Below are 24,626 nucleotides of genomic sequence, written 5' to 3'. Positions count from 1 at the left end.
TTCTAAAAAGCAAAAAAATATAAATCCTTCGTCACTCAACTAGTTGTTATCGATCATATGAGGCTTTGCCATTAAATAATTTACTGCATGTCCATCTTTCAAACCGTAATAGAGGGGAATAAGATTAGGATTAAATACGGTGGAGAGATGGAACATTAAAAAGTACGAATTTGTAATTTTAAATTTACTTAACAGAGAGAAATGACCTTACAAATTGCTAGACAGGATTCCTGGGTGTACTGAAATTACTAAGCATGTTTAATTAATACAGACATACCAAACGTTTCATTGTTTCGAAAATGTTCTCCAGCTAAGAAATATTATTTGGAAGAGTAAAGCATAACTATTATTTTGAGCAGTTAAACTTAAATCTAGAAAGCTGGGCATGAAACTGATCATGAAAGAATCTAGAAAGCTAGGCATGAAAGAAGGCATGAAACTGATCAAAACTTTTATAAATTTTTAGAGCACCGAAACTTTTGACCTCATAATTCTTCTTACACTATATAAGATTATAGAGTTATTAGGTATTTATCGGGGTCGGGAAACGTGAAAAATCAACAATGCCGTAGCCAAGATTCGAAATCCGGATAGCCAGATATGGTTCCAGTCATACCACGAAGACCTGGAATAAGAAAGGAGAAAATTTCTTACAACATTACCACCCTTTACATTCTTTTATGAGAATGTGTATGGATATCCATGCTCAGTTTGCTGCACACATCAGACTGAAATTGGAAAATGCATATATTTATTTGAAATATTCAGCAAGCAGGAAATATTTCAATGCGATTTCTAACAGCATATCTTTTCAAGTAGGCCAAAATGAACGTATCTTAATTCATATTCTTCTAACGTAAATAAAAAAAGGGGGAATAAAAATGGGCAGTTTCCGATTGGTGAACAACCCGAAGTACAAAGTATTTCCTGTGTTTATTTAAATGACAGTGTCTTTCGTAGGTCATGTTTCTTTTTTACTTCTCAATTAAAGACAGTGATGAATCAAAAAAAGCCTACTTTATGAAATGCTGTGCAAAGCTTGTTAGTGTCAGATAATCCTACATTCAGTAAAAGAAGATGTTTTTATTGTAATTGAGTCCTGATTCTTCCGCAAACTAAAGAAACCGGGTGTTCCTATTCGAATCAATGACAAGCTGACGTTTAGAAACGAATGCCGAATGCAAATGCGCGCTCCAACCAACGAAGTTTCCCAATTGCCTATCAGATGATCGCAAGCTGCGATAAAACAGAGGTCAAACGACTAAAATCCTTGCTTTGGGAGTACCCCAAAATCTATCGTTTCAGAAGGTTACGTGACCTTTTCTTTCCGGAAAACGATGAACGGGGGAGGGATTTCGACGTGTTTTCGTCACCTCGGGGTGTAAAAAAATGCCCACCCTCTGAGTATCAGACAACATAGGATAACGCCCAGGATTCAACAGACGTTTGCATTCCGTAATCTTTAGAATTTGGGTAACTATTGGAATCTTTTGAAAGAGTTAGGTCACGTGGTGTGAGAAACAAAAGGTCACGTGATCTATGTAACCCATTTGTTGATGTATGTTACGTCAGCAAAGATCTGGTAAGCTCAACAATGATAGTAACTCTTGTTAGTATTCAACAACTCCCACTTAATATGTTTCTGCTAAATGCAAATAGCTTAGCAGAATTAAATATATATATATATATATTAATGCTTTTAGTTGAAAATGCGAGTAAACCCTTTTCTGTATAAATATCGATTACTTACAAAGAAAATAAGTCAGTGCCAATTTTCTAATTAAAACATTTTGACGAAAACTTTTAATTACATTTTCAGTGACAAGCATATTACATAAGAAAAAGAGAATATAGAGATCCAGATAAGTAGATTTGGGTTTAAATCACTGCATTTTTAAATAGATTTGTTACCAGTCTAGCTCAAATTTAAAACAAAAATGATTGTGTGATTGATATAGTCCAGTAAAATCTGTGGTAGTTACTGTAGTGCACTTGTGAAACATTCATATCTTACACAATAACTCTCAATTTTTTATCCTAACTGCTGATATCAGCAGCTCATTTTTTGAAAACCAACAAAGCTGTGTTATTTTGCGAACAGTCCATCCACCATTCGTTAGAAACATTGTGCCGTTCTTTAGAATTTATCCTTGTACTTCTACCCTTAGTTTAGAAAAGTCCTTAAAATCGAGCTAGCTGATGTTTCTGAAATGAACCAAAATACATCAGTATGAGTTTGCTGTATATTTGAAAATGTAGCAAAACAAGCAAAACTTCTGTACAATAAATCCTTATTATCAAGCCTGTTTCTCGTAGAATGTCCACAGTATTTGTTTCACGCATCTCTCAAATTTTAGTTCCAGATGTCCTTATCCTTACAGCACTAAGAAAATAAATGTAATCGGAAAAACAACGAAATTTCAAGAAAAAATTCAATATTTCAAAAGTGGAGTTATGTAAAAGATATTTAGGTTGAAAGTGGCTGAAATCATCAAAAATGAGGAGACTCAAAACTGAAATTCTTTCATTTTAATTCTACAAAGTGGTTAGTATAATAATCAATAGCTCTACACTTTAATGCAAATAAAGTAAGAGCTAACAAAGAATGATAATAATTGAAATGAAATACCCGCTGAGAAATAAATAGATTAATATGCAGAATAATATATGAAACAGATTCCATTTCCATTTGCCATTGTAAGTTTTATCCCCGTTTCTTATTTAAGCAGTTTCTGAGCTTATTTTCAAATACACTATGAAAATATGTAATTCAATAAACAACTGTTTATATATCTTTCAAAGGATCAACACAAAACATGATATTATCCATGATTTGAAGCGTTAACTCGAAAGCTTTCAGTATTATTCCTTTATTTACTTTTTGTACAAAGTAATTTGTGATCTCTGGTTTTCGGTGCGCTATATAATTTCTTAAACGTAATAGCAAAACTGAACTCATCGCAAACGTGACAAACTTCAACAGAACATTCCTTTATTTAGTTGACTAATAACGGCAGAATCCTCCATGGATATAGGCCCTAGGGCAGTAACGCACTAATGGAGAACTACCCAAAGATAAAGGCTGTATAATAAAACTGAAACAGCCAATAATACCTAGTGTATCTGTTACGAATGCAGCAGGTCTTTGTCATATATCGAGGACCACAGCATCTGAAAACAAAGAACTACGTCTCATTGGAAGAACTGCCGAGGTAACAGAAATTTATCTGTTACAGCATTAAAAGGATGTTTACCTAAAAAACAGGAAACATTGGTCATTAAGAAAATGGCAGAATTCAGCCTTCTTCCAAACGGACACTTTTAAAAAAAAGCTACCCACAGAGAACATTGGTGTCAACACCGCCACGAGAGCAAAATTTGGTCAGTAGATATGCAAAATGTGTACTGAACATTGATAAATTCATCTTTATTGTCGTTCCCAGTTCTGGGAGAATTTTTGTGAGTAGAACTCCAAAGGTATACGATCCACATTCTTTCATGCTTCGACAAAAGCGATCAAGGAGGACTGACTAAACTTTGGAATGCAGTGTTGTGAAATTCTTTAGAAAAACTATTTGTTTTTGACAGTTAGATTTTCCTCCAGGACATGAATGTACTCTAAAGGGCTAAAGCAATCCCAGCGTCAAAACATAGTTTAAAAAAAGAGGCCATGTATCAGGGTGACAATGCACCCATTCACACAACAAAACTGGTAGCATAATGGTTTGAAGAACATGAAAATGAGCTTGAACATTTTCCATATTTTGCACAATCTCCTGGTTTCAATGCAATTGAACCTATCTGGTATATGATAGAAGAAAGAATTATGAAACGGTTTTCTTCTCTACTATCTGTATCAGGAAAAAGCTACTGTTTTGCAAGAGAGATGGCTAAAAACACCTTTAATGATTGAATAAACCTTTTTTTTATATTTAAAGAACAATAGATATCAATAAACGCTTTCCATGTTCAGGTATTGTAGTTTTGTTTCCTAAACCTCATAACTCGTACTTATAATACAAATAGTGAAATCCAAGAATATAACCAACAGCCAGTCCATTCCGCCTTTGAGGGTCAGGAGCAGTACGAATCTCCATTAGAAATTCATTTGCAGCACTTAAGCATATTTACTAGTAATATACATTAAATTTTTTATACTAATTATTTTTTGTCGCGTATCCTGTTATTTAACCTGAAAGAAAAGAAAAGCGAATTTTGTTTCTATATTTTCCTCTGCTTGGATATATTAGCAAAATTTCACTTTTTGATGCAATGTTCTGCGAAATTTACATTTGAAGCCTCCATCCTTGGGTTCATTTGAAACAGGGTTCATTTTGATGAGGGTCCATTTTAAACTCAAGGGAGCATACTCCAGAATTCATAACTGTAGCTGGTATGATAAATACCATGGCTGCTGGTAATTTGACAGTTATTACAATACCTCATGACAGAGATTAGATGATAAATTCTCATGTCTCATTTCGTTATCAAGTTTATTAACAAAGAATGGCAGCCTAAACTCAATATCAACATTCATTGAGAAAGGACGAAAGGAACACATTCATCAACGACATTATGTGATAAAGCAGAAGCTAATTGATGACGGACTTTAAGAGAATCGCTTGATGTTCTAAAATGGAAAAATATTAGCAACAAGGACTCTTTATACATAGTCTTTTCTAGATATTGTGAACTGCATATAATAGCATTTTAAATCGTAAATTAAACAAAACTATTTAGCTGCAAACATCTTAGCCTCTAACCTGGTTTTGTTTTCGTTATTAATCTGGTTGAAAGCCCTGTTAACTTCAAAGATTGAAGATTTCACTAGGTTATGTACCCAAAGAGATAAATGGAAGCAGTAGAACGTGAATAATCAAACAAGAGTGAAAAGGGAACACTTTCTCACGAAAAATGGATAGTTCTGGTATATGAGATTCTGAAATTCGTGATGTTCCTCAGGTTAATATATACCACCCTACAAACCAGTCTTTTAACTCCAGTTGCGCGTCTGAAGTATTATCACGATGCAATGATATATGGAAAGTACCTAACATTCGTGTCGGTTTTTGGCAGAAGGTGGCAAGGTGAACCATGATTCCAAGTTACACCTACGCTAGAAATATGAACCAGAATCTGAGGACGAACCACATTCTCTAAATTCCCGTCAATCTGCATGAGAGGAAACAATTGCGTGACGGCAGAGTGCACTATGGAACAAAACACGGGTGCGCCTCTTGCAGAAAAAGGGTCAAGGTGTTACAGAGCAATTAGTGGAAGAGAAGCACAGAGAAAATTCGTCATTGCAAACACTCTCCTTTTTCTTTGCCCCCATCAGACTCCTCTTCCGCCCTTTTCAGAAGGAAGGGCCAACCTACTTTTCTTCCACCTGACCTTCTAATAATGTTGTGCAGGCTACCATAGTTCAGTGTTTATGTAAAATATAATAAAAAAGATAACATAATAAAAATTATTGTAAAAAGAAAATAATTTAAAAAGAAAAGGGCTCAATCAATGCTAGTTCCACTGAAACATTAAGGTGGAAATCTATAAACTAATACGAGTTATGAGCAAACCGAAATGCGAAAATATTTCCATCAATTCATAGTGTTCTTACACAATGATGCCACAAGTTTTTTGCACCGTACAATAAGTTTAATCTTCCATTCGTGAAGTGGAAACTATAGGTTTTTGTAAGTAAATCTGTGATTAAACATAATTAACAAATCTCATAACATACAAGAGATTTATACATATCATCTGAAACATCTGTAGATGCTTTACATAAAATTTATTTTTAATAACTAATGTATTTTTTCCCGCGTTTTTATTTATTTTTCAATATAATTCTTCTCCATTTGCCATGGTATTGTACAATTGTTTATTTATTTTGTTAGTACCATAACTTATTTGTGTAAGCCTCGTAGTATACTATTTGTAACACTAAAAGTTGAAATTAGAGTTAATAATAATAATAATGTAAATTAACATCCATCTAGTCAAAATGTTTCAACTACCATTATGACTGGGCTCACTGACCATTCTGACCCGGATGACTTCCAAACGTTAAGATTCAGTTAGTCTTGTTGATTTCGGTCCCCTATTCTGCAGATATAAAACTGATCACCACTCACCACTTCAGGCAAAAGTCTTGACGATAAGAAAAGTGAATGACCGTTGGGTTCGGCCATTATTCTAAAAGAATATTTCTTCGGGAACTCCTGACCATTAAATGTATGTATATATTTATGTAAGATGTAAAATATATAACTTTAAATGTTAACCTTAATTTGCACTAAACCCTTAAATCTTCTTTTTAATCTGATTATTTCCCCCTTTCTATCTATAATAAACTATTTTAAACTACGTCATTTTAAAAATAATGCTTCTTAAATGATTTTTATAATGTTTATGACGCATATATCAAATTTTTTAAAAGAAGCTTAAAATTAATAAACCAAAACGAAGTTAAACCAAAACTAAGTCATTATGATCATTATGAACCTGGTTTTCATTTTAGACACAACACATTTTGTCTCTCGCTTCTATCTGTCCCCTCACTTGCCGACCTCTGCTCTTTTAAGCATTAAAATTTATATATATTGTTATAATATGCACAAAAGCATAAATGTGATTAAGAACGGACGCGTAGATTGCATTAAGCTGTGTAAGCTTATGTCAAGAACTGTTTTCGCCAGAAATGAAATCGCTGAGTCCATTGTAACTTCAATTACTTGCATGTCAATATTATCCGAATTATTAGTGTTAACGGTCTAAAAATATTATAGAATTATTTTACCTTAATTATTCTAATCAAGTTATGCGATGTAACTATTCTGTTCTGTGCTGAATATCGGATCATTTATGCAGCAATTCTAATATTTTAACCAATTCATCAACTTTGCATTATCAAAGGTAACTAAAACAAAAAAAAAAGGAGGAATTTCAAAATAGCTACTTTTCTATGCATTTCCGACTTATCCTGATGCCTACCGAATTAAAACTAGTCTCACATACTTAATGTTCTTCATGGCAGCACATCTGAAAGCACTCGGTTTACTTCTTCAACCACACCTGTTGCAAAATCAGATTCAACCATTTACAACGAAATTTATCTTATCAGGAAGAGTATTCTATAGATCCTTTTAAATTATACTAAAAGCAAACCCAATTTTAAAAGCGTAATTAGCTCGATAGTTGTTACAATTTTAGCTGTTTATAAAGGTGATCGTCATCTTTATCAAGAAGTAAAACTAAGATATTGACCGTGATTTGTAATTTCCATATGTAATTTAGATTTGACAGGCATTTCAAATCTATTTTAAGGACGCAAAAGATTTTTGAAACATTACTTTGCTTATGTAATACTAAAAATGGCGGATTTACAAGCTAATTAAAACTGATATTCTGTAAGGCAAGACACAAACATATAATACAATGACAAGTTTCAACTTGAGAAATTTTGCCAAAGGCTTCAGTCAGATAGAATTAGTAGAAGAACTCGAAAAAAATATAAATAAAAGACTCAATATCAGCAGCTTATGTTTTTCTAAATAGTTAGTAATTGCATTTGCTTGTCTCACCTGTTTTATAGCACCTTCTGTGGACTTCCGGGTTGCTACAGTCGACTTCAAAATCGTTAAAAGGCTTGTTCTAATGTTTTTGTTTTCTGCCTTTGGGTTTGACAAGCCCTAGCTTGCGCATCAGAAGCACCACGTGATCAATCTCTCGATTAAGATGAATAAATAAACAAGCATATCTGTCTAGAAAGTTGTTCTGAACTTCTTCTCCCCTCCGTATCAGCTTGGTTTGGTATCTGAAGTGTTACTATATTTTCTCATCTATTTTCCTCACACGTTGATTTTTACGTTGAAGAGTTACTTGCTAAGCGGAAAAGTTTGAACAAACCACGTCAAAAACTAAACTGATACAAAACCTGTGTTTTCTTAGGGAAAGGGTATTATTTACATCCCCGCATGAAATTTTGTTTGTCACGTTCTGTGAGTGGCCTTGTTTAAAAAAGTAGGGTAATTGCTTGATCATCGTTCAATACGTTTGAAAAAATATCGAACTTTACTTATTGTTACATGAAATCAACACACAATTTTTTTCTTTTCCTTTCATGATTTTTAAATATAATTCAACGTTAGTTATCCCAAAGACTTTGAAATGCAGGGATGGGGATTACTGAATTACATATTATACATAAATGAAGTCAGAATACATTCTATAACTCATTTCAATTATTTCTTTTCATATAATTACTGTCATGAAAAATGAAATGTTACTTCAGTCATTAGTTTCAAAATGATTTCTTTGCTACTGAAACTCTGTTGTAAAACTTTTGTGAAAATTTATATTAAACTAAATAAATTAAGGTGAAAACATCAAATTTATGTTAAAAATGGCTGGCTATTTGTGTTATATATAGCAACCGCTATTCAAAGAATTCAGATCGAATGGCGACAAATCACCTAAACAACTTGAACTGATTTTTATTTAGCACTTTTCCAATGAGTTTTACCTCTAGTAACACATACGCATAAGAAATTCACGTTTATCCATGAAGACTGCTGACAAATCATTGTTACCTGTGGGCTAACATTTTAACTGCCTTTATTTATAAAATGCCTTTTGTGAATTAGCCCATTTAAGGGCATCCAATATTCAGAATCTTAAGGTCGTAATAATAATAATAATTCTCACTCGTAATATTCGTAATAATCACATCCAGGAATTGAAGGATCAAATTCGGAGGAACTGATGGAATTCCAGTGCCTCTACTGCACGATGTGATGTCAAAATTCTGTTAAAGATTTAGAATATGTGTGAAAAAATTGGGACTACCTACGTGATGTCAATTTCAAGCGATGGATGTTTTGTACCCTGAAATGTCTTTGCAAGATGTGCAAGTTGTCCAAAGCATTTCTCACAAATTGCAAGCATTGTAAATTCATGTTAAATATTTTTATATGGCTGTGAATAAATTTGTCTTGCTGGTAGAGGTTCCAAAATCGTCCGTTTCACTGCCGCATTTGTTATAATCCATATGCTTCAACATCATACTATGCACTTTTCTTGGGTGATTTAGTTCTCCTGAAAGTAATAAAAATAAGATCTTTTCTATACTTCTTAATATTCTTAATGTTCCTTAATGTCAAGATATTAAACTTAATTGTAGGAAAAAATTATGTAGAAACCTACAGATTTATCATGTAGCATATAACAAACAATATTTAACAGCAGCAAAATTACAGCCCTGGAAGTCTGCATAATATTATCATCGTAGATGAAGATAATAAAGAAATGTTACAACATTACTTTGGCACATGAGCCTCGTTATATAATTCAGATACAACGTTCACAAACTGGATAGAGAAAATCCATTTTACCTCCATAGTATACCTTTACCATGTTATACCTTTTATTATCAAATTTCCTATGAAAGATGCTCTAATAAATAAGTTGGTAGACTCTTTCTTATCTAATTCTTCCGGTATTAATAAATTAGCACAGTTATTCTTTCTTCTTTCGAACACTTATCGCTGAACAAGTGAATAAGACAAATGAACGTCAGTGCTTCATCCTGGTTTCAGTTCCTGGGAATGGAGCAATCGCATAAGATCTACGTGGTTTTTCTCGTGTACAAGAGGATTATGAGGCAATTTTATTCAAACTGTCCTCTGCTAAAACATACTCCCTTAAAGCAGGCAGCCTTCGCGTCTTTAACTGTAAAGAAAATTCCCAACCGGCTAACTTCATTTATATACGATTTGCAAATAATGTAATCTGTGCTCATAAACGTGCTAAATTAGTTAATCTGGATTTAAAAAAAAAAAAAAAAAATTCGTGGAAGATTTCCTAGGGAAATTGAGTTATGGGAAAAACCTTAAAAATCACTTGCTTGTTAAACTAATCAATAGCTGAAAACCGAACGTGTGCTGAACTAATAATGTTTTAGGGTTTTAGCTTCCTGATCATTGTTGTACCAGGCACTAAACAATATACAAGATTTTTTTAAGTGAATGGAAATATGCAATTAATTTGTTTGACCTAGTTTTCCCTTCAATTTTAAATATGCTAGCGAGACGTGAAAACACGGAATGTCAAATTGATTTTTATAACGATAAACGAGAGCTTTCTAATTCTTGTTTTCAGCCAATGATAATATTTTTTTATTTCACAGTTTTATAATAATTTACAAAATGAAAAATCTTGAAACTATGGCAGTTTATTGTTTTCTTATGCTTCAGTTTAACTACCAACCTTACGTTTTGGGAAATTTTTCTTTCATGTAAATAGTATAATATTTTATAATAGATTTTTCATATTTACTTTTATGTAGATAACGTTTATATAAATTTACATGTAGCAGGTTTACCTTTAACAGTATATATCTTTTTATAATGAAATAAAATTCATAGTTATAAACTTGGAGAATCTAAACATGTGCCAATAAAATAAATAATTCCTAAATTAATAAATTTTTAGTTTGTTTTAAGTATATTTGGATTTGTTTCGCATTTGAAGGACATTTATTCATGTGATACAACTTCTGAAGAATATTACATTTCTCTGTGTCACAACAGAAGGATGTAACTACTGATATCAGAAGATTGAAGCACATTTAACGGAATGCAGTGGATTGAAATAATAAATTAATGGTAATTTTCTTTGACAGAATTAAAGGCTGACGTATTAACTTCATTCCTCATTTTCCTCTCTGTGTTAAACTCTACATTAAAAAAAGAGGAAAATTAGTAATTTTTTTAAATTTTTATTCTATTTCTTTATATTACATATTATTTGTATCTTGATTGGCATGCCTAATTTTAAAAACTAAGGCCAATTATGTCTGGGATCTAATAATCAATATCTTTGCTATTGAGTTTAAAATGTTAGATTTCCACCTGCTATTTGAAATTAATTTATGTGCAAATATTAAATGCAGATGAAACATACTCTCACTAATTATCGCCTTCAGTCAATAAGATATGATGATACCTGATTAAAATACCGTAAGGAATAGAAGAAAGTAGAACAAAATTTCAATTATAATCACTAACTAAGATTTAAATCTATTATTGTAATTATCACCTTCCTAGTTTTTAAAAAATATATATATAGTTAAGCTTGATACATTTCCTGCAACTTCCGCACGATTTAAACGCTGTATTTTAATTAGACTTTACGTTATGATGTGTACTGTCAAGTTTTAAACAATAAAAACTGCTGAATAATAATATTTATTATCTACCTGTTATCATTGCTAAAACAAAACAACAAATCTGAGAAGCGCAAAAAAGCATAATTCTTTCGTCACGAAAGACGTATGCTTTTAAACACTTTTCTTACTGAGGTTAGGACATATTTGATAATTTCTTCTCTATAATTTATTAAGAAAAAAAGACATCAAATAAAGCATTAATTCTTTGCAGTTCTAGTTAAACAATTAAATATTTAATGAGTAACTGTATTTCCTTAAAAGCGTTGGAATAAAAAAAGCATGACCGAAAATGAATGTCGTGCTGTTTCTAAGCTCCGTGACTAGTTATGAGCAAGTGCGGGTTTTGTTTTCATATTTCATCATAAGCAGGGCAGCTATCTTTCACTTATGCTAATAGTTCAAAACAGATGATGTATCAGTGAAAAACCCAAAATCAAGATCAACGATTGATGATTTCTTGAATATTTGTCACGGTATTTGTAATTATTTTGCTTTGAACATACTGATTTTTCAAATTTGAGATGATTAAGTTAACACCAGACTTAATTTTCAAATGTCATATTGAATGAGTTTTTAAATTGTTGGTAAGTATTTTAAAAAAATTATATCTTTTAATTTATTCCGAACATTTCGATGAAGAACGTTCTTTTCTCTTTTAAGAAATTTATTGATAAATTTCTGCGCTTATAAGAAATACTAGGAAATTAGATTCTCAGTTACACATGTTTCCAGTAAATTACTGAACGTTACTCAGCGAACTTTCTAACTGAATTTTGAAAGATTTTAAAGTAAAAAATAAATTAAATAACAACAGAAACTCATTTCAACGTGAAAAGGCAGTAATCCACACTGCATTCTAAAATAAATCTAGTTGTACCACTGTACTTTCTTAAAAAATTCTAAATAGTCAAGACATTTCAAATTTCTCAATAGTTCTAAATATTCCTAAATATTCCGATTTAAATCATAGATATTTTTGGTGTTTCTAAACAACATACACAAAACGAAGTAAAAAAAATGTAAATTGGCTTAAATTTTGCATAAAACTGTCAATTTTGAAAGTTACTGAAATAGATTACTCTGCTTTGAAAGGAAAAAAATAATTGTTTAAAATATAGACTTTCTAATGCTCGATTTTTTTTTTTTAAAGAAGAAGAAGAAGAAGAATGACCAGCCAAAATTTTAATTTCTTTATTAGCTTCTCCTTTTTGAAAAAAAGTTACTAGTGTGAGTCTCCTTTCAAATAAATAGAGTTTTATGTAAAATCAAAGCTAGTATTCAATTCTCTATCCCTTCAAAAAAAGGTAAGGTTTGTTTAAATTTTGAAACTTCTGGTTCTGATTTCCTGGTTATGAAGTTTTTTCTTAGCATTCTGAGTGCGTTTTCTGCTTGTGAAGTGTTATTTCATGACAACAAGATTACATAATTTTAAGAAATTTTACTAGCTTTTTAAAGCTTATAAATATAAAAATTTACATTATAAGTTTTATTTCCTTCGAAGATGAAATAAATTGACTTTGCCATCTGATATCGAATATATATCACATCCCCATATGTACTTATGATGCTTTTATTTGTTTAACCCTTAATCATAGATATAGATTTCACTTACAAAATAATTTAAATGACCCTCATTTTTATTAGTACCAAGCTCGCTGCGCTCTCGCAATATCAAGGAATACTTCTAGTACTTTTTTTTTCTTCAATCAGTAATGATTTTGATTGATGCTATTAAACAAATTGAAAACTAAGCCACAATTCAATTTTAGAAATCGTTGGATCATTCATAAAACCAGAAAATTAGAGGAATAAGACACGGTCTACGATATTATTTCATCCTAAATTGACACTATGTAGAAACTTTTAAATTGACACTATGTAGAAATTTAATGGAAACAGAATTTCAATTGATTGCAAAAAAATATTTCGTCCAGTTCAGGCTACAGTTCTTACTTGAAATTCCAAATTCATAATATTCATAATAAATATCACGTGCCTTTGTTTTAAATCTCTATTTATTATTAAATGAAGAACCTATGAGTGAGTATATGAGTTCCTAACGCTTAGGAAAGACAATCTACAGTACGCATCTGCAGCTATCAAATTTTGTACACACGTAGTACTGAAACCAACAGCCTCCCTTTGAAATACGAATTTTGAATTTCGAATATTTCTTTTATTAATTTACATTTTGCGCGAATTTAACGAATCATATCTGAAAAGAGTCATGAAATCGATAAGTTATTTCAGCACATAGGCATTGTTATAATGATATATTATAAGTTCCAGCACAAGAGATTAAAATTTGAAAATATCAGAGAATACATATCTGTTTCAAGAACTTTTTCATGTGCAACTTTTTATTGAGTAAAACAGAGGTTTTTCTTATATTACATTTTTTACTTTATACTACTTTTAGTTTATTTGCTATAATTTACTAACGTTACTGCAGATACATTATTTTGCTTTTCAGCTCATAAAAGCATCTTATTATTTAACAGTTCATTTCGGAAAGCGAGATGTGAATCAGCTTATCTTAATTATAATAATATAGGCATTAGGTTTTGAAGATCTGAACTCTTAACTGCATACATATTAAAACTTTTAGTAAGTCAATCTATTTTTCACTATAAATAGTCAGTACTGATATTAGTTCAAATACCGATTATTTGTTTCTCTTTTGTTTTTGATAAAGAATTCGAAGACAAAGAGATACAACAGTCGTTCAGTAGTAGCATATATAATATTTCTGCAATAAAATTCCTTAATTTTCTGTATCTTTGCAACGAAAACTGGCGAATCTTTCTTAAAAAACATGGTAAAAGGTCAGTAAAGGAGCTTAATGATAATAACATTAGATGAAGGATACACTAAACGCAAAACATAATGAATACGGTAGACTTTATGTACGAATTATTAAAAAGGGTCCTTGTAATACATAAAATATTTTAATGGTATTTCCTTTATAATAAATTTTATAATTTCTTGAATCTATATTTTTTAAAAATCTCTTTCAAACTAAAAAAAAAAAAAATAAAATAAAAGTTTGCTTAAGGCAAATAAAAGTAATTTTACTTTCTCATTTCTTTACTTTTTCACAATTTTATTATTTATTTTTTTAATGTGTGAGGAGTCAGCTCTCAGCATTAAAAGACCTGTATGAAAAAGACTATCTGCTATTATTCTCATGTCAAAACAGTAGCCATGTCTAACAATTAAAGCGGGGCAATCCGTGTCTATCAGCCGTCACGAAAGAACCAAAAAAGAAAATAAACATATGGAAAAAAAAATATTTCGCTTAAATACGTCCGACCTGCACCCCGGGCAGGTGCATGGACTGAAGAATACGTTCGATAGAACGCTCCAAGACATTCGTTGTTCCACTTACAAATCCTTTACTGTCGAAAAGGTTTCCTTCGGGCAGAAACCAGCAAAAAATAAAATCTCCCAAAATAATTGATTAAGTAGTACTTTCAATTGCAGTCTACGCTGCGGGGATGGTTACCGAGTTTTCTGCGGGCAACTGTAGCTTGATTGATATCAGTTTCATGTCATATTGACTTAAATAAGTGCTAATTAACCGCTAAAGCAATGATGTAAAAAATATAAATATGCAAAGGATTATTTTATGATGGTGCCTTTCCTTTACATCAGATTTATAAAGAATTAAATTATATATAATTTTAAACGCTTTTGTTTAATGTATTGGTTTTGTTAAAGTACTCTTGGAAACCTTCAAATAAGTTTTCACTAAGGTTTTTGTTGTATGAAACATATTGCTGAAAGGTAATTTAAACACCGTAATATACAAATCATATCCAAAACTAAACTAAATTCTTAGCCTTGGAGTTATAAACGTGTTCATCTTGAACTTTGTCCCGCGGAATAAAAGTTTTGTATGAAAGTTCGAAAAGTAAAGTATAACTTTTGCCGGATTCTCAGGGCCGACAGAGAAGCCCCATCTACTTGAAGTTTCAATACTCTGCAGTGTTTTATTACTAATCATGGTTAATTATGGGTAATTAAAGTCTATTGAACAAATGATATTTATATCTCGGTATCGAGTACATAAAATAAAGCATTTATTATTCTTTTGTTTTAAGAACTATTTTGAAATTTGAATTCCCTTCTTGTGGAGGGTATGCCACAGTGACCCTACTATGAGCTGCATATAGTAAAATCCACCTCATCAGCGACAGACATTGGACACAGCTGTTTGGTGTTCAAATTTAGCTATGAGCCTGGTACAATTGGTAACATGACAAGATGCGCATTTTTGGTGCTGTTTAAGCTTTTCTAATTTATATAAATTAATTAATTAAATTTCATATTATTTCTAAGTTTAGAACTGACAAATACTCCACAATATTTTTTCTAAAATAATACTTAGCAGTGGAAGCGCGAGATATAAATAACATCACTAAAAATCATCTTCGGAAAAATTATTTTTTTCTATAGGATTCTAGTTAAATACGGGCTATGTATGAATGTTAAGGAACCGGGTGATATCAGTCAGATTTTCAAAATATCATGCACTACCTGTCTGGTAATGAATGATAAGTAGGTTTAAAATAATCACTTAAATTTCGTGAAAAATAATTTTGACAGCTCAGCGTCATGAAGTATCTTCTACTTTTTGTGAATTCTAATAGCCCGTGAGCATAAATTTAAAAGTTCGATGGAGCAAGAACTTTTTATTCTCTACAAAATTGATATTTCTGTGTTACTTACGACCTTTACGCTCTTATTTAATCATCAGTTTATTGATAATTACAGTAACTATATTCTAAACAGCATAATGACTTTCTAAGCATTTTGGTTTAACGTCAACAACAACAACAACAACAACAAAAAAAAAAAAAAAAAAAGACCGAAGCTGTCAGTTACCTTATAATTACTCTATCAGCTAACCCTAATTAAGCTAATCATATACGCTTTGTTGTGCGTTATAATTCTTCATGGTGATTTTTGTGGTGTCTTGTATGCGTCTAAACTGATTTCAAGATAAACTAACATGCTTTCGAATTCAGATTCATGAAATAAAGTTTACATTTGATTTTCAATTGAAGCACAAGTTTGAATTCGATTTCAGGAAAATAAATAATCCATGTCATCAAATGAAGTAATTTTTAGCCTTTAAGACATGAGTTAGGCAAAATTCTTATCTTAAATATTCTGAAATATCCGTACATATAACAACTTTCAGCGACGAATTTTTTCTGGTTAAGAGCTTGCTTAAATACTTTCAAATTCCCTTTCATTGTATTTTTCGGGATTAAATTTGCAAGTCACTTAACGTATATTAACTTTAATAATGTAATTTCCTTATTTCAGCAACATAAAGAAAGATTTTAACTTTCCATTTTTTTATCTATTTTTAAAATATTTTATTCTTTTATCTACACAACGTTATTTTCATAATGAAATAATCTTAGTCATCTCCAGTCTCAGTTTTGGATTACAGTTGCCACTGCTAAAGGCCTTCAACAATACTTATGTTACGTACGTCTGCTGGCAGCAGCATAGAAAATTCAACAATAAAATTTATGTTATTTAGCTCTGAGAAAGATGTATCGTATTCCTTGTCCTCGAAAATTTCTTCTCCGGATTTCATACTTGTTCTTACTTCTAGTTTAAGAAATGTTGAAGAACGGTCAAGAAAAATCTAACCTGGGAAAGATTTATAATTTTTTTCTTCTTCAAAGACAGACACTTAATACAGATTCATAAATTTAAAGATAATCTTATTTACTATTTCTTCCTCTGAGAAGAATAATATCCTTCTCGAAGGCTGTAGTTTTTTTAAATGTCCTTCGAAGACTCGTCGAATGTCAGCATAGAAAACTTCTTTACTTTTTAATTTTATTTTATACAAAAGTCAGAAATATATTATGGGGAGTTTCTTCATTTACCTGAATAAATGCTTAATATGTAGTAAAACCTTTGAAAAGAGAAAGAACCCTATAACTCAGATAATTTAATTTAAAATTTTAAACAACGAAATTTGTACCCTTTTATAAGACAGGGTAATTTTGTATTCTTTATTGCAATACAATCTTGTAATTGCTGATAGGGTTTGGAATTGGTAGTTATAGTGTGAAAGTGTTCTTGAAGTATATTTAGAAATGAATTTCATGCAACATTTCAACACGCACGACTTTAAGCACATTAATAATCTGGCATATAGGTATTTATTCATTACCATACTATAAACAATTGTAAAATCTTTCGAAAGTGCAAAAGGTTTAATGAAAAATTTAAAAAATGCAACAGGGATGGAAATTTATAATTTTAAATTTTAAAATATTATAGCTTTGGCAGAAAATTTCCACGCATTGTTGGTTTCTCTTTTATCATAAGTATTAAACTGCCGTACTGTTTAATAACAGATGTACATTCATCAAAAGAACTTATATCAAACAAATAAAAACTTGTTACTTCTTCTAAAACAAAACCAATTTACTAAAAGTGGAACAGAAGCAAGATTTTTCATAAAATGTTTTAATGATTTAAAATTTTAAAAAGAAGCTTTTCAATGTTTAATAATTTTATCAAGTTTTTGAGGCGCAGTTTATTTACGAAACTCTTAAAAAAAACAGAAATAATTACAATAACTAAGTTACAAGCCGATTCATAAAAAAATCATATCTCAGTGTTTTGAAAAGACAAAAATAAGCTTATTGAACGAATACAATTTTCTCCTTGTAAGAAATGTTCACTATATATTCTTTTATCTATCAATTGTTTTTTTTATTTTTTGGAAGTATATATTTCATGTGCATTTATGAAGCATTACTACTAGTTTGCTGGTTTAATTTACACATATGCATTTTCTTTTTTAGGAAATCTCTGCATTCCACTAGCAGTATGCGTGAGTATATTTAAAATATGCTTCTTAATATAAATTGCTATAATTTGGATTCCTTTAATTTTATTAGTTAACAAAAGTAATAATAAAATAACAACAATAATTATGGCAAATATTAAACAGTAGCAAACTCTGGCATTTTAATAAATTAATTAATTAGAATAAAGTTAATCGAATTCCAGTTTCCTTATTTTCAGTATCTAGAAAAATAATAAGCAAAATACTAAACGAAAAACTATCTTAATAATAAATAGAAAATGATGCTTTATCAAACATTGGTAGAAACATTGGTTACTCTGCCGGGCATTTTAGGAAACCAAAAGCCATTTTCAGTATTTTAGAGAAAATAATTAGTTTTACCACGCTAAATTTTACGTTTCTGAATTATGAAACATTTACCAATATGTTCCATTTTCGAGTATATTTTATTTGAAATTAAGATACATTTAGAATTAATTCTTAAGACATTCTCACAAATCAAGAAATATAAGTTTTTACAAGAAGTTCCATTTGCTTTCAGTAATATAACTTGAAAAATAAATAACTTGCCTTAAACTTGTAAATAAATGAGAAGAAAATATTCATAATGCATGTTTTATTATATTTTTAAATTCTGAAAACATAAAAATGTAAATATAGTTGGGAATTAGATGCATGTTTACAGGTAAGGATTATAAAAAAATTTGCGATCCTGACATATTCGTAACAAAAATAAAAAAATACTTGATTAATAGTTATTGAATATAATTCGACAATATTCCAATAATTAATTTAGTATGAAAGAGACATGCATTGCAAGCGATACATACTAAAGTGTTAAGTTATAATTTCATGACTTGGCTTCTTGTGATCCTGTCCAGCATAAAATTAATTGCAATCGAATTAAGAATATATATCATAGTAAGTCTTTCTAACCAAACTTAAGTTTTAATTTTACTAGCTATATTTTGCGTGCATGAACGATCATCTTTTTAACATGTGCACATTGTAAATGCCAGAATGCCAGAAGACAGTACAATCTCCACTTTTGTGTATCAAATGCTATTTGGGTCTTAACAGAGATAAAGTGGTAACAGTACGCTAGGAATATGATAGTTTCAGACAGCCGCGGTATGTGAAAATAATCAGCATAAACACGCGCTGTATAACTGAAATTGGCGGTACCTGAAAAACATAGCAGTTACTTTAGGAAGAACAGCAAAAAACCATAAAAGTAAAATTGGTGACTTGAATCCTATTTCAGTTACTATATGCAGGTACTTTTGCCAATGCGTGTTTCTAAAGTCTCGCTTGAGTCAGATGTCATCAGACTCTGAATGACTGCCAGACGAATCTCTAATTCAGATACAGTCTCGTGATAATACTCGTGCGGAGTATGTATCATTAAAGCAACTTAAGTCTTCGTTGACAGAAATGATTTGCTCAGCAGACAGACGACAGATCATTTGTACCCTTTCACGAAAGTTATGATTTTCTCTGGTAATCTTTAAATCAACATAATAATGCAATTCTTCAGCAATATCAGTCCTTTGGTGGTTTAATAATCACTATTTATTTCAATTCTTCGCTTGTTCTTAAGTTCGCGGGATTTTAAACTACTGCTTTCTTATCACTTTAATGAGTTCACTAAACTCACCTCACTTAATACATTGCCGCAGCGTTCAATATGTCTCGTTCATTGCAGTCCTCTATTGGCTTCGACACTTCGTTCACTCAGTATTACTTCGAATAGTTACAAAGCCAGACGAAAGACCTGGACAGAACTAAGTGTTACCAAATGTTTGGCAGGTCAGTTCAGATTGTAGCAAAGTGTGTATCGTTATGTCAATACTATGTCCGGAACAAAAGGAAAAATTCTTTGACGAATTCTGAAAGTTACATTTTCGATTTAAAAAGTGTGCGCGACACTACATTGCGTTCATTATTTGAAGCAATGACTGTCTTAAATTGTTTTAGATATTTTTATTAACTCTGAGTTAATTACGGATATAAATTAATTGAGCGTACATGCAGACAAATATTAGGAATTCCATTTTATACCGTTATTTATAATTACAACAATTGAAAAACTTAAAAACATTTCTACTATAACCTATAAGAATAATATATGATCTAATTCTTTAAATTTACACTAGAATGAGAATAATAATTCTGAAAGCATACATACATTATAATAATTCCAAAAAAATACACTTAGCACATGTTTTGAGCTTGCAGATAAATTTCGCAGCTAAGAATTTTCCATTAATAAAAGAAGTCAATGACCAAATTTAAGTAATTATAATTTGAAAATTAACGAATCCAAATACATTATTACACAAATATACTATTAATTTGAATAAAAAAGAAAAATAAAGCTGAATCTGAAGAACAGTTATGCATAAAGAAAATTAACAGCAGCCTCCAATTAAGCCAGTCTAGGAGGACCATGCATATTTGTATTTCAAGATCCTCTAATCCCTTTCTTACATGCTTTCATGATAGAAAATGAGGGTTATGAGGAACTGTAGGATGATTTAGATTTGTAGATTATAAGGCCGTCGGCCCCAAGTCCAGGGCTTGTCCAAAGCCTAGGTGGTAATTAAATCTTGCTTTACAGTACTAAATACTAGGGCTATTTTTTAAACACGATCCATATTGCAATAAAAATGAAATAAGTAAAATTTTCATAATAATAATAATAATATCATTTATTTTCTGGATTCATTAACAGTTACCTATTCTTCTACATCATTTTCTCTTTTTCGGTTTAAGCATTTATCGTAGCGAACAATAAATTTCGGAAACCGCCCTCACATAACCCTGCCCCTTTGCGATGATAGTCAGTTACTTGCGGTCGTTTCCACTTACCATTAGTGCGTTGATTCCCTTCGAGTATGAATTTTTATATTTTATTATCACTGATGATATTGTCCACATGCACTTCACAAATCTGGCGATGAATATCCACAGCCTTCATGTGCCTTGCTGTTAAGAACTGGATGACTGAAGAGTATTTTACTGTCTGTGAGGCAATCGAATTTCTAAAAGATTTTAACCTCACATTACGAAGCATAAAGACTAACGACGGAAATGCAAGTGACATTGGATTCTGCGCAAAAAATGCCGGAAACCTGATCGCGCATTTTTACTTAGGCACACGGGAAATTTCAAACGGTATTCACAAACGAACCTTTTTAGAAAAAAAAAAGCGAAAAAAAATTTACAGGCATAAGTTATTAAAGTAAAAAATATTTTGAAAGCTTTCAGATTTCACATTACACCAAAACGGTCTTTTTTTCTCCTTTCATTTACAGACGCATAAACGTTTCAAGAGCATTTGCGCTAACGCCACATTTTGAGCTAAAATATTTAAAACAACCTACCTTCAGATTTTCCGATAAACAATCTAGCGCGTTGGAGATAAAACAATTTTATTCCCTACAGTGTTGCTACTGCTCGTTTTGAAATTGTTGAGTTTTTTTGAGAAAATTCGTTAAATTTTCACAAAATATGAACTAGACAATAAAACAAATTTCCAAATTCGAGATTCCAGGTGCTCATGTTATTCAAAGCTACATGACTCCAAAAGCCTTTTTTAACAATACTAAAATCCATACATTCATGTAGACTCTTCATTATGCAGTTGCTTTAAATATAATACAGAGTGATACTACTTGGTGGTAATACTTTGAAAACTGATACAGCCGTTTATAGTAATTCGACAAAAAAAATGCTGTTTCGAGACTAATAGCCTTTCTGGGTTAAAGAAAAAGAAAAGAAGATAGCCCCTTTAAGATAAGTGTGTCGAAACACTTAAATACGTTGTATCACTTTCCAAATTGTTGCCACCAAATATTATTGTCTTACATTTAAAGAATATCATAATTATCATAATTATCATAATTTAAAGAATATCACAATTATCATAATTGTCTTGCATTTAAAATACATTTAAAGAAATCAAATAATGAAAAATCTACATGAATTTCTGCATATTTCACGCACTGTGAAAAAACAACGGTACCTAGAGACATCACATTTTGAATAACGTAATCCTCCACCCGAGTATGAGCATCTGGAAGCCCTAATTTCGAACTTCTTTCATTATCTATTTCATATTTTGTTAAAGTTTAACGAATTTTTGATGAACAACTCAACATTTCAAAGCGAGTAGTATCAATACTGTACGAAATAAAACAGTTTTATCTCCAGCGCGAGAGACTGTCTGTCGGAAATTCTAAAGATATGCTATTTTCAAATATTTTATGATTTTGTTATTGAATCGAATTTTATGTGGAGTCAATATTATTAAATAAAGAAAACTCACAAAGCATTAAGAATAAAAAGAGAAAAAAAAAAAAAAAAGCTTTGTAAAGCCATTTTAGTGAGAAAACTGAATATTAATATGATAAACTCAGAAAAGTCTGGAAAAAACAGAAAAATATATGGCAACACCTAACGCTGTATAAGCAATTCTAAACGTGTACCACTATGCTGCTTTTAAAATTTTTGTGGTTTTGTTGTTAAACTGCATATGGCGTAAGTGCGAAGAAAATGATGTTTCATAATGAAGCTAAAAAGGCACAAAAAAATTTAGTAGATGCGAGTATAACAGCAGACTGATAGATAGATGCATGGCTCAGCGAGAGCGTAGAAAACTTTAACAAACCCTTTTAGGTGACCTTTAAAATTTGAAACCTTTCAGATTTTAATATATTTTTGTTATAATTAATTTGCTTTTAATTCTCAATTACAAAAGGTAATCATAAAAAAGATTGCGTACTGATGTAAGAGAATGGAAAACGCATCGACTAAGACATGTTTGATGCAGTAAAAGCTTTGAAATAGCATTTCTTGAAGAACTCATTGTAATGATTTAGGTATTTCAGGGATCCACTGATAAGCCTTTTCAGCAGAAATGTGCCTCCTAATATACTGACTTGTAGCTGCGTGTCTGAGACTCAGAACCTGTATTTGGCTTCTAGTGATTTTTACGTATTCCATTCCCTGAAAAATCGTCTGTCAGATATCTATCATACCATCTTCCGAATGAAAATGGTATGAAAACTTCTATATGTATAACGCCCAGAGGAGATATATGCCCATAGGAGACAGTAGTTAGTGATGTTGATGATTGTCGCATTGAAAGGCCCGAGTTCGAAGGCAATTATGTAAATGAGCATATATCATTTACATAATTGCCTTCGAACTTCGAACTAATGTTACATAATTTACATTATTTGCCTGTGCGACGAAAGATAACTCAAAATACATGGCTAGTTGAAATCTGTTCAAGAGGTTCAAGGTAAAGGAAGAGGGGTAGGAGAGCCTCTGACCGCAGTGTCCGTTGTCCTTTGATATTTCAACTGGAACGGAAGCTTAGCAGTTAGGAAGACTCGGCGGTAGCTGATATGTTCATTTGGATGCCCAGATGCCGACCTTGCTTCAACCTACACCTGTATACAAGGATTCCTCCATAATTTCCATCAGCGTTAAATGCTACGTTATTAGTGGTGCGCAGTCTACTCAGTTTTATCGTAAAGGACACTTATTCTTAGAAATTCCCTTTTTCATTGGAAAGATTAAGGCAAACTTTCCAATGTAATACAGCAGCAGTCAAAACTGCTGATCAAAGAAATCTACTAAAATCCCCTTTGCCGAATTAAAAAAACTTATATGTCATGAATTCTCCAACAAACGTATGATTTCTTTACTTTCTATGAAACAGCGTAGGACAGTTGCATGGAAGTTCTCTTGCAAGTAACAACGAAGTGGGACAGCCAAGCTTTGTCATAGTATGAAATAGTATTTGTCACAGTCTCTAATCCTGGTATGAAAGCTTTGCTTGTTGTTAGTTCATTCTGGGTCAATTAGGCAGCCATTAGTGCAAGTTCACTTCGATAGATAAGGCCAATGGAAGCAAAATGACGCAAAACTTGGAATATTGTAAAAAATAAACCTTAAGACATTCAACAACTGCATAGCTCAGTTTCAGCTCAGGAGCTATACGACGCAAAGTTTTCATCCGTGCTTTTGATTTCTTTTTAACACGCGCAGTGGTTATCATAATTGTCAACGAAATGAGTTCTCCATTGCATTCCTCCAATTAGAAAAAAAAATAAAACAAGGTAGCATTACATTGCCTAAATAGTACACTATCATATTTATATTAGTTGTTAATTAATATAGACTGTAGATACGCTTTTAAATCCTAATCATTCTTTTCACATCAACTTGAGATCCACGTTTACAAACAATCATTTCGGAACGTCACTGCCCATGGCTAAAGATATTCACAGAGTTCTCGGGGTCGTCATTATTATCTCGCGAAAGGACATATAATTCATGCCCCTTTTCCCAGATAGCGCATAACAGCTCGGGAAAGTAACATTTTTACTAAATCAAACTAAATATATTATCTTTCTATACAAATTTATTGTTTTATTCTTAACGCGAAGTGTTTTTAATTTAAATCTGTATTATATGATTTCTGTATTTCCTTTTACGTACTATACTCACATAAAAGGAAGTATAGAAACATAAAAATAC

General features: G+C 31.3%; 1 protein-coding gene across 1 annotated transcript in view; it reads left to right on the top strand.

Annotated features, from left to right (window-relative positions):
• Positions 1-24,626, top strand: part of LOC118181974 (uncharacterized) — a 103,551-nt gene that overhangs the window by 67,156 nt on the left and 11,769 nt on the right. The window contains exon 3 of the mRNA XM_035351219.2: positions 18,070-18,098. Coding sequence (XP_035207110.1) covers positions 18,070-18,098 — 29 coding nt within the window. The remainder of the gene's footprint in view (positions 1-18,069; positions 18,099-24,626) is intronic.

Source organism: Stegodyphus dumicola, chromosome 4, assembly GCF_044657685.1.
Source record: "Stegodyphus dumicola isolate Sdum_Otavi_A_Nest chromosome 4, ASM4465768v1".
NCBI classification, from domain to species: Eukaryota; Metazoa; Arthropoda; class Arachnida; order Araneae; family Eresidae; genus Stegodyphus; species Stegodyphus dumicola.
This window is presented reverse-complemented; position numbering and strand designations above follow the sequence as displayed.